Source organism: Xyrauchen texanus, chromosome 14 (genome assembly GCF_025860055.1).
Source record: "Xyrauchen texanus isolate HMW12.3.18 chromosome 14, RBS_HiC_50CHRs, whole genome shotgun sequence".
Taxonomy (NCBI): domain Eukaryota; kingdom Metazoa; phylum Chordata; class Actinopteri; order Cypriniformes; family Catostomidae; genus Xyrauchen; species Xyrauchen texanus.
The window spans coordinates 21,453,208-21,469,494 of record NC_068289.1 but is presented as its reverse complement, the minus strand read 5'-3'; the positions used below and the strand labels follow the sequence as shown (position 1 = coordinate 21,469,494).

Below are 16,287 nucleotides of genomic sequence, written 5' to 3'. Positions count from 1 at the left end.
ACAACCCTGAGCATGTAACCCTCTGGGGTCTGAGGGTATTCTGGGCCCTGGAGCAGTTGACATTTGTGCTTTTTTCAGTTGCTTAAAAACATATTAATGGCTAAAGTCTGATAACACTGTATTCAACACAAACTGGGCTATAATAATGTGAGCAACATGTATGTACAGGTTTGTATTTTTGAGAAAATAACGTTTATGCGTGGTTTTTGAAAAAACTAACATTTTAAGTCACTGACTAACACATACTAAACATTTTTCCACATTTGAACTGGATCTTGTAGCCTAGAGTTTTTGCTACAAAATGATGTGAAAACCGTCCTGATCACACATTCATACAAAACAATATAGTAATTTAACTTTTGTAAGACACTTTTAGTGTTGATAGGTAATATGCGAGGAGGTGTGAACTACCATGAATATGTAGGTCATTTACACCTGAGAGACAAAGACCCTCCCCTGGGCCTATCAATGAGGGATAGAGAATTAATGTGAGGAGACTTAATGATCAAAATCAAGTTTTAAGGTAATCTGACTATGTATTTTCTTTACATAAAGACTTCACTTAATTTTAGACCTACACTACCATTTAAAAGAAGTCTCTTTTGCTCACCAAGACTGGATTTATTTGATCCAGAATACAGAAACAACATTGATATTCTGAACTCTTTTTACAATTTAAAAGAACAGTTTTCTATTTAAATATATTGTAAAATGCAATTTGTGATCAAAGCTGAATTTTCAGCATCATTACGGCAGTCTTCAGTGTCACATGATCCTTCAGAAATTATAATAAGATGGTGATTTTCTAATATGGGCATATTTAAAGTGTATTTTACTCATTTAACCTGAACACATATTTGCAAGCACAAGTTTTGTTGATGATAATGAGGCATTTTAAACACTATATAAAATATAATCTAAACATTCATATAATTTGTATATCATATTACATATCATATTTATATCATACAATTTTAATGTACATGTATATATAAAATGGCATGTCAACTAATGAAAACTCAATGACTTGCTCGTCTGAAATTGTATCTTTAGCTGGATCAAATCTCTCTTCAAAATACAAACGTTCATCGGAGTCCCGCTCTACTTCTGACGAAAATGTTAAATCTTCCATAATATCCTGGAACTTTCTCGCCTGTGTGTCGTAGCAAACGCGCAGAAAAAAGAATGAAATGTGTTTACAACCTCACAGTCGGGGGCGTATACATTTGCGTTGATCATCTCAGCACATTAGCATATGAATGGCACGCTCTGCTGGTGGGTGGGATCACATTACAGATAATGAGATGGACCGGTAAAAACTGTACATCGCTTTGTTTCAAACAGATTGCATTGCAGGAGAATATTTGTTTTAAATTGGAATAATTTTATTTAAAAGTAGACATTTTAAGCTTTCTTTAGACATGTTTCATGTGTGTGTGATAAGAATTTGCAGAGTTTCAGTTCATTTTAGTGACGTGTTTCTGAAATATGCTCGTGGAGACAGAGACTGCTGAAAGCTCACCCTTATTATTGTCTTTATTTTACAAAAGCACAAGGTTTTGTTGTTATTGTGAGTGTACACAAATAAAAGTAGACCCTTTATAGTCTCTAATGATGTCTTACACTTATCTGTATACTCAAAAATGACAGGGTATTTTAAGTTGTTTCTGCTGTAATAATGAAAATATCCAGCAGGACGTTCCGGCGCGTCCGTCGACCCCAGAGGGTTAAGCAGCTGCAAACCAATGCCTTGGTTTGTAATACTAAAGGAAGTACAGCTTTCTGCCTTGATGGAAATGTTTAGAGTATATGCATCTAATGGTGCCATTAAGCAGAACTTGCAGCTGTCTGTGTGCAAAGGAAGATGATGCTGGCTTACACATACAGCCCCATGTCTCTCTCTCTCTCTCTCTCTCTCTCTCTCTCTCTCTCTCTCTCTCTCTCTCTCTCTCTCTCTCTCTCTCTCTCTCTCTCTCTCTCTCTCTCTCTCTCTCTCTGCTGTTCTGCTGAAACTGCACATTATATACACAGACACACAGTGGAAGACTGACAAGCACATGCACATATTTCTCCACTTCAGTCCACTCCATGACACTATTAAAGCCTCTTGTAAACTGCTTCACTTTACTTGAATTTTGTTTGTGAGCTGTGAAATGCAAAAATAAATAAATAAAAATCAGCTTTTTTATCAGTGTCTGTGTAAAGGTGTCTATGTCTAAACCTATGATTACCATGGACATTAGAATGAGAGGTTTTGGTCCATATGGGTTAGCTTTGAGCTGATGTCAGCTATGAGATCTGGACTGATTTATTTTCAGTCTTGTTTTGTCTGTTTTTCTGATAGCCTTGTAACATCTTTTGGTACTTACTCCAGTCTTTGTGTGTGTCTTTATACAGAACTCAATGAACCTTCCTCCAGACAAAGCAAGATTACTACGGCAGTACGACAACGAGAAGAAGTGGGAACTCATATGTGACCAGGTAAAAAAATGTCCATCACTTTCTCACAGTATGCCATTCTTTACTTAAGTTCATGCGAGGGATGTGTGCTATGACCATAATCTTGTTTCACGGTATGACTAATTTTATATAATGTAACATTGTTATTTTAGCTGGAAATTCAATTAAAAAATGTGTTAGCTATATAAACTACAGTATACATGGCTTAAGTAACTTTTACAAATGTACTTTATCTATTTTTTTACTTGGAACTTGATGGATGCAAATTGGCCCAGTTGCTAGGGAGGGTAGAGTCACATGGGGTAACCTCCTCGTGATCACTATAATGTGGTTCGCTCTCGGTGGTGCGGGTGGTGAGTTGTGCGTGGATGCCGCGGTGGATGGCTGAAGCCTCCATGTCTCAGTGGTAACGTGCTCAACAAGCCACGTGATAAGATGCGCGGATTGACATATCAGACGCGGAGGCAAGGACTGAGATTCGTTCTCCACCACCTGGATTGAGACGAGTCACTACGCCACCACGAGGACTTAGAGCGCATTGGGAATTGGGCATTCCAAATTGGGGAGAAAAAGGGGAGGAAAAAAAAAATATATATATATTTATGTACTGTATAGATATAAATCATTGTGTCTGGTAAGCAGCAGTATGTGTGTTCACGAGAGATCTGAGGTCAGAGTTCTCAGGTTCAAATTAGTGATGAGAAGATCGGATAATTTTACTGACTTGGAACTTTGAGTCTCGTTTAGCAAAATGAATGAATCTTTATTCAAGTTATTTAGTTCATTTCGTTCATTTGAGCAGAATTAAATAAAAATGTACAAATTTCAATAGCCAAATCCCCCCCAACACGTCTACTTACACAAACTGATTATAGTCCCAATAAGGAAAAAAATATAATGCAGCCTAGGACAAATTATGAGAATCTATGTGAAAGATAAGTTCACCTCTGGATTGAATCTTGTTGTCTGAATCATTCGTTCTTTTGTCACGTGACAGACATATATGGCGTATTTAGACTGGTTTGCATGTTTGGCCAGTTCACTGCAAAGAATTGACTCTAAATAATGATTCATTCATAAATCTGGCACATATAGTTGATTATGATTCTACACAGCCTACATAAATATGGAACACACAGCATGATTGAGGAAAATATTCTCATGGAATATGATTTTCAGATCAGTCGGAGCTTAGTGAGTACTCATGGTATGCACAGAGCATACAGCCGACAGCTGCAGGTGCCACTGCTTGATTTTAACAGTAACACTTTAGTTTTGGGGATCAGACATTAGACAGTAATTAATAACTAATAATTAGACTTGTAAGGGACTGGTTATGGACTTGTTTGGAATTAAAAGGTATTTATTAGTCCTTTGTTCACTGATTTCTTACCATTGCCTAATAGCCTCTTAAATCCTTTTTTTGAACTTATTAGACACCCTACACTAATCCCTACCCTAACCTTCCCTGCTTTGATGTGCATTCTATATGTATTTTATACTTTTAAGCCGCACATTCACAGAGTACTGAGAACCTATAAAGGATGTCATTTGCTTCATACTTATTAGCTAATAAATTAATTGTTATGACAAAAGCAAATGTAAAGGTGCTATAAAGCAAGAATAAGAAATCAGCCAATAAAGGCTAGTAAATACTTTATAATGCCAAACTAGTCCATAACTAGAAACTTACAAGTGTACTGTAGTCATTAGTCAAATATATGATCCCAAAAAATAAAGTTTTACCATTTTAACTAATTTAAAACCAAAAGTCTCAAAATGGTAAAACTAACATTTAGAATCTTACTGGATGAGCCACATTCAGAGGCAATATACACACATATTTGTGACTGCATATCAACTGAATTCAAAATAATGCAACAATCATAAACAACTAATCTCCGCAGTTGTTGTGCCTAAAAACACCATAACTTCTTAATTATTTTGTACATGTTTGAACATCTTTACATTACTCCAACAAATTCCAGCATCCTCAGTCAGGTATTTAAGATAAAGTTTTACCAAGTGTTTCAGTGAGAGCAAGAGAGGGTGATCTTTGCTCTTAAGTGGGTCATTGTCTATAAGTCAGATGACTGTGTGTCCCTGCAGACATAACATATTGCCTCAGTCTGATCCTCCTGAAGAAAACAGAAGTTGTTTGGCTGTTTTTATTTTTTTTTGCTAAATAATGTCTTCCACTGTGTTTATCTTGTCCAACCAGTGTCATTAACAGTTATAATAAGTATAGAAGATAACAATGTCTCCTGCAATGCTGTTCAGTGGTTGTGCTGGACTGCTACTGAATCTACAGTGCCACAACGACAGATCAAAATTTTCCCCCGAATTTGAAGTATGAATTGAATGTGATTGGAGAGAAAAAGTGGATCCCATTAGATAATACTAAGACAACAGAGCACAGTAGTCTTTTTCTGTAAGTAAAAATTAAGTGAAAGGAAATCTGTAAATAAAAGGGTTTCTTCCCACACATTTCTTCCCACTGTCTGAACTGCTCGAAGTGGGCAGACTCACATTCTGTGATTTTATGAAATCCCTATGGAGGAAATGAATGGGAAAAATACCTCTAAAACCAAGATGACTGAAAAACTGGGCAGGCTCTGTATAAAAAGACAAAACATCTTTCTGTTGTATTGTCTTCACTGGCTGCTAGGGGTGCACCGATCTAAATCAGACGATCTTTGTCTTATATCTGTGATCGCTGATCATGCCTAGATTTAGGGTTGATCTTTTTTTGCAGCACACAGGGAATTACACATACACTGCTCCTCTAATGAATGAGTGCTTGCTCAGCCCATGAAGTATGACAGAGTGGCCTGTGAGTTGTTGGCAATTCTAAGCATTCACAAATTTAAACTTTCAGACATGATGTAATTCACATGAATATGTCAAGTTGCCTATTTTCTAGAGTCAATACGGTAGTTAACCTGAAAATGTCCAAACATACACTTTAATTTTATTTAAAAATCCAGGTTTTTGTACTGGTTTATTTCATATAATATTAAAATATTTTTCATAATGCTTATTTAAAATTTTGGTTTTGAATTTGATTTCATAGAAGAATTTTTATGTAAAAATTGTGTAAAAAGAATGAAAAACAAATATGCAAACTTAGGCCTACTGTAAAAATATTGAGAATGAATAGAGAAGTGTTAGACTCTTAGAGAGTGCAGTCCATTCATCATTTAAACTTTAACCTACCGATTTATTGATGTGAACTGGGAAGCTAAGTCACAGTTACTTGATCCTCCTCTGCAATCTCCTGGTTACAGACAGGTGTTGTAACATCGGAGAAGTTTTACTATACAACAATTTTCCATCACATATTTGGATTATTAGTTTGATCCAAAGTAAAATACTGGCAGACCACAGTATAGGTCTGGAAAGCATGTCCGATATGTTGAAGGGCTTGTGCGATGGCATCACACAGATTTAAACAAACGGAGCACATTTTATGGCTGACGAACTGCCAAAGATTCAGAATCAGGTTGATGATTGTTTAACTTAAGTAATTTTATAATCGTTTTGTGAATTGAATTAGTGCTGTTAAGGCTTCTGGAATGTGTAGAAGTTCAGTCGTCATGAAAAATAACATATCAGTTAATTTCCATCTTTGGAATCGATACCAAGCTTTAGAGTCGATTCTTGATTCCCAGTGCCTCGGAATCACTTTTGGAATCGATTCGCAGCCCTAATAAAAAACTACATTCAACAACAAATAAACATGCAAATACAATTTTTTGATACAATTTGAGTATTCGTGATGTTACACGAGTCGTCACAATCAGACGTTGTGTGGAGCGATAGAGACTGTTCGAGCAATCGTGAGCGCTATTAGCTTCTCCCCTTCAACATGAGCACTCTAGGTGTCAATCAAACATGCAGACTCTCCAGGTGCTCTTATTATCTCATCTGTCACTCATCTCAGCGCTATTCTGTGAGGATCCCTATTTAAATCAGATTAATGTTGGTCACAATACCACTTATAACTTTTATAAACAGTTGTAACTGTTTAACCTTCAAAACACTGTGTCTTCGTGCATTTGCATAATAATTATTGATTTGTGTTACAATAAGACGCCAAAGACAGTAAACAAATCATTGATACTAATGAGTCCTAACAGGAGCAGTTTTGGAGCTAGTAACAGACAACCTTCACATTTTGAACATATCTCTGCTGTGTGTGATGCCCTTATGGTTTTTGGTTACCAGGACATCACAATGACCTTTGATATTGACAACAGAACTATACATAACTGTTTTCAATACAAGTAAAGGTTAGTCATTCACAATTAATTAGATTTTACTGTGTGGGGCATAAACAATTGCAGATTATAATTAGCAAAAGTGTGGCTAAGGGCACTTATCGGCCGATCATAGTGTTATAAAATCGGTGATCGGTGTCTGCCTCAAATTTCCTGATTGGTGCACCACTATCTGAAATAAAGTTTTAGACCAAAATTCACTTTTTTCAATAATGGCCCGTTGTGACTTATGACTTATTTTGTTGGAGTGTGTCACATATGTTTGTTTACGCCCCCCAGTTTGAGAACCACTGATTTAGAATATAATTTAAATGTCATTAATAAATTGTCAACACTGAAACTGAGAACAATTGTTTCAAAGTTAACATTTTTGTGAGGGAATGCAAAACGTAATCCGAGAGATCACAAACATGCATGAGGGAACTTAAAACATTTGCGAGGAAACACTAAACATTTTGTGAAGGAATGCAAAACTCTTTTGTGAGGGAACGCAAAACTTTTTGTTGTAACCTGACCGTTCTTTTTCAGGTCTGTCACTTTGATGCTGTGTCAGTTGCTGATGCAATGGGAATTTGTATACCATCGTGCAATGCTACTGATTATGTGCCCAAGCTGCGTTCATTAGCCTTATGGGTAAAGCAACAACACAGATATAATACCCTTCTTCAAATGACAAGAGGAAGAAAGAGGCCAAAACGAAACCACACTGTTTAAAAAACAGTAATGCTACTAATCAGTGATTAGCTAAGCATTGTATACATACACATCATGAAACCAGCCACACAAAATGATGGAACAAACAGAACAGTCTGCGACTGGCACAGAAACAATGCTACTAGCCAGCAGGGTAGTAAACATAAAACAGTGCTTCATCACTGGAAAGGGAATGCACAGTTATAGACCACAGACACAATGTAACAATGGGCATTGAGAATTCAACCCTCCTTCACAGCAAGAACCTGGGAAGAGAAGTATCCAAGTTAAGGAACATGGCAAAGGTGTGAGGGGTGGCCCAGCCTTCTGCCAGACAAATGTTCTCTGTAAGGACACACCATTCCCCTATGCCCAGAAAGAAAGCCAATATCGGGAAATGGCAAAACCATGGATCTGGGAAGTTGGTAAATATATTAAACCGTGGCCAGGGTGTGAGCACCCGCCCACCCGCAAAATGTGACTAGGTTGAAACCAGTTTGCATGCTCCTCATCCAAATGAATTTCATGTGCGGGTAATTTTGTTCATCTTCTCGCAACAGGCGGGTGACCTGTAAGACGTTTTAGAGTGACACATGAAAAGAAATGCTGTTAGTCACAAAGAAATGCTCTTGAAGAAACACACTTTATTATATTTTTAAGATCAGACAAAAGAAAAGCCGTCAGTGCTTGTATCTGATTCGCTGTTTGTTCAGAGGCGTGCAGCATGAGCCTATCATGTGGAACATGTGCATGTAAAGAGTTTTCACACTTTCATAGTTTCATTAATCTGTGTGGTGATGGGGGCGTGGTTGAGTGCGGCTTGTGAATGGAGAGCGAGAATGCGAGAAGTGATTTTGCATTATAAATTAATTTTGCATTATAAAATAAATACAGTTTGAGTTGGATTCGCCGTATTGCGCTCCATCATTACAACCCCCATTACGAACTTTGTTACAGTCTGAAAACTGCAAGGATAATGTTGTCTGTGAGAATGCTGCAAATGATCTCTGATCATCTCGGGATGTGCTGTGAGTTTAGTTAGCTTTATTTCTACGTGGTTTGCATGTACTGTGAACACAACTCTGCAGGTTTGATAATATATATATTTGTATTAGAGAAACAAAGACAAAAGTGATTAAATCATAAAGTAATACAAGACATTTTCACCTTGAACCTAGAATTGAGTATCCTTTTCTTTTCTTTAGGCAGCAATATACATTTGGCAACATTAATTTGGGAACACAAGGGAATTTATGAGGCTTTTTTATTTTGATTATTATTGTCTTTTATAATTTTATAATTAAATTTATAATTGTCTTTAGTTGTTCTGTAAGCTAATTGTAATTTTCCATCTGTTGTCGTTGACGGATGCTTGTGTGATGGCTAATGGGTCCATTGGAGACGGTAAATGTGTGGGGAGGTGGTTAAATAAGATTTTTTGAGCAATTTGATATTTTATTGCTTTTTTTTTGTTTAAAATGCACTTTGAATTTAGAAATGTCTTCTCTTTATGCTTTTCGTGTTTCAATAAATTAATACAATTTGTAATGCAAAATCAATAAAGCAAAAATATTCATCGACGCTCGGTAGGAGGGTTGACGATGTAATTGTATATCATGATATTTTTTAAGGCAATTATTGGTAAAATATTTTTTACATATCCCCCCCCTAGGTGGAGTAAGGCCTGCATACAAACGCTCCTGTAAGAAGTAAAGCAACATATATTTACGGGACAATGCATTAGGTCTTTGTTCTGTGTGGAACACCAGTCTGCAAAACAAACGTGCAATTTCAGAGCAAAGATGCACCTCATAGATGAGGCCCTAGCATGTAAAATGGTGTCAAGCACTGGTTGCAACAATCCATCTGTTTTAGATGATCCCCCTTCAGGGGCCAGACAAGGAGTCTCCAAAGCTTTGGTTTATGATGCCATATTGTGCCTCGCACTTTCAAAGCAGATACCTCCTCAGCGGAATCACTGTATAGCCTCTTCAACCAGGGGAATCACTATATAGCCATTTTGCTTGGTGTGGTCAAACATTGTGAAGGCCACGGTACCAGAAATTTGAGTTTGTGCCAAGTTAGCGAGCTGGTGAGTCTTGGTAAGCTGATCATGCACCTCGGGGAAAAATGGCAACGGCCATTTGTTCAGTTGTGCCAGTTCTATAGGAACCATTCATCAAGTCAAGATCACTCCGGCTCACTTGGGGGAGACCAATTTAACATGAGCCCCTTGACTGCCCGAGAAAGGACCCATATCAACTCGGTGTCAGAGTCTTTAGCATGGTTTTCCGCCCTGCTGTGGGAATTACCGCCAACTTGTCAGACAGGAAGTACCAGGCCTTGCCTTCAGATGCTGCGAGCAGTATAGCATCACTGTCCTTGTGTTTGTGCTTTGCTCCCTGACCGTCACAAGCATATTCCATGGGCGAAGACGAATGAAATGGAGACAGGGAGGCATGCAAGGCTTGTGTCAGTGATAATTCCTCCTCAAAATTTCCACACTTTTTATCCCAGCTTTGCACATCTCCCTTGTGTGGTTTGGAGCCACAGAAGGTGTCTGGTGGGAAGAAAAGGACCGGTATGTCCTTTAAAAAGAATGCAAGTTTCATGGGTTCACAATGAACGCAATAAGTCTTACTGAGCTTGTGCCAGTCAGACAGTGCAAACAAATGCTTGCATGGTGTAAAAGATTTGTCAACAATTTGCTCTTGTGGTGCTTATGTACAACACAATAAAACACAGCAATCGCAACTGACTAAGGATACTACAATTCTTTGGAGCAAGACTAGGAAGTAGAAAATAATCCACTCGCTGTGATGTGCAATGTCAACGGCGAAGCAAAGTTCTGTCCGTCCGTTGAGGCACAACAGGAAGTAGAAAATGATCCATTTGCTGTGAAGGTGTGCAATTTGTAACGATAAAACGAAGATTCAGGCGTTCAGAGGACGAGAGACAGAATTGTGACCCTGAAGAAGGAAATTCTGATGACATGGTGTTGCACTACTGGTCATATGCGGAGCATCAAATGCCATCTGACAATAGATTGCCGTGATTTTAAAAAGCTTCAGAGATCTCCACTCCTGGGAGTATTTATCCCACACCATCAGCAATTGACGCAGCATTGAATTGACCGATTTTAAAGGGAACTATTGTAAAGGAACGCAAAACTAGTGTGAAGGAACTCAAAACTAGTGTGAAGAGAACGCAAACTAGCTAGAGGGAATGCAACATTTTTGTGAGGGAATGCTATATCGAGGTAAGGCAAAACTATTGTGAGGGAATGTAAAACGTTTTCTGAGGGAAAGCAAAACTGTTACGAGGGAACGCAAACAATTTTGATAGGGAACACAATACAAGAGGGAATGTGTGCCTTTGAGCGTGTGCGTATGTGTATGTGTGCGTGTATGTGTGTGTGTGTGTGTGTGTGTATGCGCATGCTCAGATTACACAATCCACTTCCTTCACATCCACTCACACATTTACATACACAAAGTGCCATCAATTAATAACATTTATACACTGAACATCACTGAAAACATCTCTCTTTATTTTTCCAGGAAAGGTTCCAGGTGAAGAATCCTCCTCACACATACATACTCAAGCTGAAGAGTTATCTTGACCCAGCTGTGACCAGGAAGGTGAGTTCTGGTTGTGGTGTGTGTGTGTGTGTGTGTGTGTGTGTGTGTGTGTGTGTGTGTGTGTGTGTGTCTGTCTGTGTGTGTGCATGTTTATACTACATTGTGGGGACAAAATAAAAAATCTGAGGTTTCACCATCCTTGTGGGGACATTTGGTCCAGATTGCGGTCCCCACGAGGGAAATGGCTTAGTTAACATACTAAATTATGTTTTTCTTTTTTTTTATGTAAAAATGCTAAAACATTTCTGTGAAGGTTAGGTTTATGGTTAGGTTTAGGGGATACAAATGATCGTTAGATCTGTATAAAATCCATAACATGCATGGAAGTCTATGGAGATTCCGCACAATTATATAAAAACAAGTTTGTGTGTGTGTGTGTGTGTGTGTGTGTGTGTGTGTGTGTGTGTGTGTGTGTGTGTGTGTGTGTGTGTGTGTGTGAGCGTGTATTTATCACTTTGTGGGGACCAAATGTCCCCATAAGGATAGTAAAACCTGAAATTTTTGACCTTGTGGGGACATTTTGTCGGTCCCCATGAGGAAAACAGCTTATAAATCATACTAAATTATGTTTTTTGAAAATGTAAAAATGCAGAAAGTTTTCTGTGAGGGTTAGGTTTAGGGGTAGGGTTAGGTTTAGGGGATAGAATATAAAGTTTGTACAGTATAAAAACCATTATGTCTATGGAAAGTCCCCATAAAACATGGAAACACAATGTGTGTGTGTGTGTGTGTGTGTGTGTGTGTGTGTGTGTGTGTGTGTGTGTGTGTGTGTGTGTATGAATGACCTCAGAAGAAAAAATATTGTCCAGAGTCCCGCCCTCAGAGCTACAGTACAACAGCTGGCCTTGGAGAGGAGCATTTTACTTCCTGCTGGCATTAAACCATACTTCCTTTTTGGACAAACATGCCCCATGTCTGATTATGCATACTTTATTTATATAATAATTCCTTAATTTTATATAATGCTTTTCTAGACACTCAAACCGCTTTACATAGCATCAAGGGGAATCTACCCAAATACCTACAGTGTGCAGAATCCATCTGGATGATGGGACAGCAGGCATAACGGCCACCACACACCAGCTATTTTTGGAGAGGAGAGAACAGTGATGTAGCCAATTAAGTGTAAACATGTCTTCAATGAGATATAAACTGTTCTGAGATTTAAATGTGGATCAATAAAGGATTCGGTTTTATGAGCCGCCAAGCACACCTGGTAGGAAGAAGCACTCTCATAGACACAGTTAGTGGCTGACAACATATAAGGCAACAAGGGGTGCTGAAGTCAACTTGTTTTATAAATAGACCTCCCTATTTCTGTGTAAAAATAAAATAACGGACTGCAACCTTTCTAATGTTACTTTTTGACCTGTAGTTTTGCTCAAAAAACATGAGAAATTGTCATATTAAACCCCCTCTAATGACACATGGTGTCATTCGTATCTGTAGCACAATCAGTGCAAGTAAAACAAAAAAGTTTAATACTTAGAGTATCCCAGTTTTTAATACTTTTGAGTACCCCAAACATGCCAGCAGCTGATAACATGTCCCTGAGCTCAGAGAGAGTGAGAGACAGAGAAAGAAAGAGGGCAAGGAGCGAGTGTTTATTAGGAGATCTGGCTAGGAGCGAGTGAAAGGATGGACAGAATGAGTGAACAGAGAGAAGTAGATTAAAATTCCCAGAGAAGGTAGAGACCAAACATAATGACAGAGAGAGGGACACAGAGAGAGTTACTGCTGTTCATTCTTGCCACGGCTTTGCAGACGTGAACAATCGTTACTTTGTGTGAGCTGAGAGCTTTACATATGGTGCATTCCACACACGGCTCTTAGCCAATCAGATGGCAGCAGGAAGAGGGTCATTCCAGAGGGTCCTGAAGAATGTCTGCAACATTGAGTCCATTCCAGGATGACCTATCTGGAGAACAGCTCTCTCTCTTTTTCTGCATCTGTGAATGCTTAAAGTAGAGATGGGAGCATAAGCTCTCTCATACACATACACACACACACACACACACACACACACACACACACTGCATCCCAACTTCACATGTGCCAAACACACCCACGCTGGGAACAACACAGCACACACTCCCCTCTTTCTCTCTACACTCACTCTTTTTGTTGTTTTTATGCATCTGTCTCTTTCACTCTTTGCCAATTTTCATGCTATCCATCCTAAATCGTATGCAAGATTTGAATTAGTGCACCACAAATCACATTGTGTCCCAAATAAAGCTGTTGATTTAAAGGCTTAATTCAGTGCAATTCATTGTATAAAAATTATATGTAAAAAAAAAAAAAAACCTCATAGAATTATGCTGATATTAACAAACTAGACCACTGAAAAGAGTGCAGACAGAAAGCAAAAATGTGTCCATGGGCCTATGAAATTCCCTTAAATTAATAGTTTGCTCCAAAAATTTAATTCTTTCATAATTTACTCATCCCAGAGGTGTATGACATTCTTTCTTCTGCTGAACACAAACAAAGAATATTTCAGCGCTGTAGGTCCATACAATACAAGTGAATGGTGGCTAGTACTTTGAATCTCCATAAAGCAAATTAAGGCAGCATAAACATAACCCATAAGACTCAAGTGGTCTTCAGAAGGATTACAATCAGTATTGGGTTAGAACAGACCAAAATATCACTTTGTCACAGTACTGTACATCTTGCAGTCTCCAGGCACAATCATCATTTCAAGCTCAATTACACTTCCTAGTGATTGACAAGTCCGTTTCACTTATATGAATGACTTTGTGTGGGTATAGTTCCTATTTTACCACCAAACATGGAAATTGCTCATATCGATTCATGTCACTCAAAAGTCCTATTCTATATTCAATGTGTCTGAAATGCTTTAGAATTCAATAAAATATACCATTTAAAAATTGTAATAACTAATAAAGTTATCATTAGAGTTCATTTTACTTGAAAAAATAAGTAGTTTTTACCTCTGTCTTTTTGACCCCCTTATGCTTTTAAGGAGGTTGAAGTTACATGTTCATTCTTGGGTTAATGACACAGTCTTGTTTCTCTGATTTTCAACTATGTCAATATGTATTGCTTCAAATCAAAGTTTGTAAAGATGTGATTTTGGTTCATGGTTTATATCTCTTTTATGAAGGAAATAAGAAATATAGAAATACATTTATGGGAAAAATACTTATAGAACCAAATGAAAACGTGGGTGGGCACTTTTGTGCTCTATTAAGAAAGTAAATAGGCTCCATTTCGATTTTTAATTTTAAAGTAGCACTCAGTAACTTTTATATTTGTGTCATCTTGGACTTACACTGACACCTAGTGTCTTGGATGCAGCATCATTTAAAAGCAATAGTTTTCGGTGTCAGATGTCATTGTAGAAATGACACACAGATTCACAGTCATTCATGATTATTTAAATCAATTAGTGAAAGTGTCAAACAACAGGACGGTTACTGAGATTAAGCGAGTATTATTCAGTCTATTCGGTCATGTGATTCTAACATGGCAGCACTAAAGTGTGGACCCTCTTCATGTAGATTAAAACAGCTTTTATAAGGTTAATGATATGACTACAGTTTTCATTTTAATGTGAGTGCTCATGATTTCCTACATATGTTTCAAAATTACAATTTATGTCTTTAGGAATTCAACGTATTTAATGAGGACAAAACAGAAGTGTGTATACTTTAAGTGTGCAGTATAAGTATGCAAATTGGGATGCAGCCAGAATCTCTATCTTTCTCTTTTTCTATCTTTTGCTGTCTCCACCCCTCCCTCTTTTTGCCTTTGTTCGCTGTCTAACATACTCTGATGCAATCATTTCATGAGTGTGACATCAGTGAGTCGTTTATTGAGGATTGTCACTCATCATCATGGCTAAAGTCTAATTAGACGCAGAACTGCGGTCAGCAAGTCTCATTCAGCTGATGACTCTCTTATTGGAAAGTGTGTTTGTATGCACTTCACCTGACACATAATCAGCCACAAAGCCACTGCAACCATGGTAATAGCATGGGGGGACAAGAGCAGGCTCACAGTTTGGCTCAATAAAGAGAAACTGAACTATTTACCCACTAAAATAATGAGTCAATTTGGAAAAATTAACCAATACTAGCAAAAGTTTCCATTTGCTCTCAGTATAATCTCTGCACTCTTGGAGAAGCAACTGAAATATAAAAGAGATATCCTTGGTGATTGTTAAACCAAAGATTTTTCTCTGTCCTGTGCAGAAGTTCAGGAGGAGGGTTCAGGAGTCGACGCAGGTCCTGCGAGAGCTAGAAATCTCATTACGAACCAATCACATAGGGTGAGTTCATATGTGTGTATGTGTGTGTGTATTTATTATATACTGCTCACACTGGATGTATGATTACTTTTCCGAGTAACACAGAAACACTCCTGCAAGAAAACTCCCTCATGTAAGATGAATTGAAATTGCAATAATGATCTTTTGTGTGAGGAGGCACATGTACCAGCCAAATGATCCTGACTGGAATTGTCACATGTACAGCTGTGTTTTCCAAGAATGCCTGTCGATAAGTTTTGTGGAAATCTCTGTAAAACTTTGAACAGGAACACTCTTACACAAACTCATGTATACTCTGTGTTCAGAATGGAATACTAGCATATATATAGTAGTAGGCCTATATAGTTTGTACAGAAATCAGTGCACTTAACTTGACCTTCCATTTCCAGTGTGACTGATGTCCTGGAAGTAAATACAGGTGCAGTTTGTCACATTTAAGCAGACTACCTAAATGTATTTAAAAATGTGATCAAATATGCAAATAATATTTTTTTATTTACAAAATGTTAACAATGTAAATGTCATGGAGTCATCTGACAAATATACAGTCAGGTCCATAAATATTGGGACATCGACACAATTCTAATCTTTTTGGCTCTATACACCAATGGATCATGAGCAGTCTGTCCCATTACTTTTGGTCCCTTAAAAAGTGGGAGGCACATATACAAACTGTTGTAATTCCTACACCCTTCACCTGATTTGGATGTAAATACCCTCAAATTAAAGCTGAAAGTCTGCAGTTAAAGCACATCTTGTTAGTTTCATTTCTAATCCATTGTGGTGGTGAATAGAGCCAAAAAGATTAGAATTGTGTCGATGTCCCAATATTTATGGACCTGACTGTAGTTAGATCAGTGTAACACACTACTGTTTTAAATCTGTTTCCTCAAGTAGCCACAAACTCTCAAATATT

The 16,287-nt window shown here is 37.8% G+C and overlaps 1 protein-coding gene across 3 annotated transcripts in view; it reads left to right on the top strand.

Annotated features, from left to right (window-relative positions):
• Nucleotides 1–16,287, top strand: part of LOC127654754 (formin-like protein 2) — a 188,356-nt gene that overhangs the window by 85,083 nt on the left and 86,986 nt on the right. For all 3 annotated transcript variants that reach the window (XM_052142089.1, XM_052142091.1, XM_052142090.1), the window contains exons 2-4: nucleotides 2,398–2,481; nucleotides 10,994–11,074; nucleotides 15,295–15,371. In XM_052142089.1, the coding sequence (XP_051998049.1) occupies nucleotides 2,398–2,481; nucleotides 10,994–11,074; nucleotides 15,295–15,371 (242 nt within the window). The remainder of the gene's footprint in view (nucleotides 1–2,397; nucleotides 2,482–10,993; nucleotides 11,075–15,294; nucleotides 15,372–16,287) is intronic.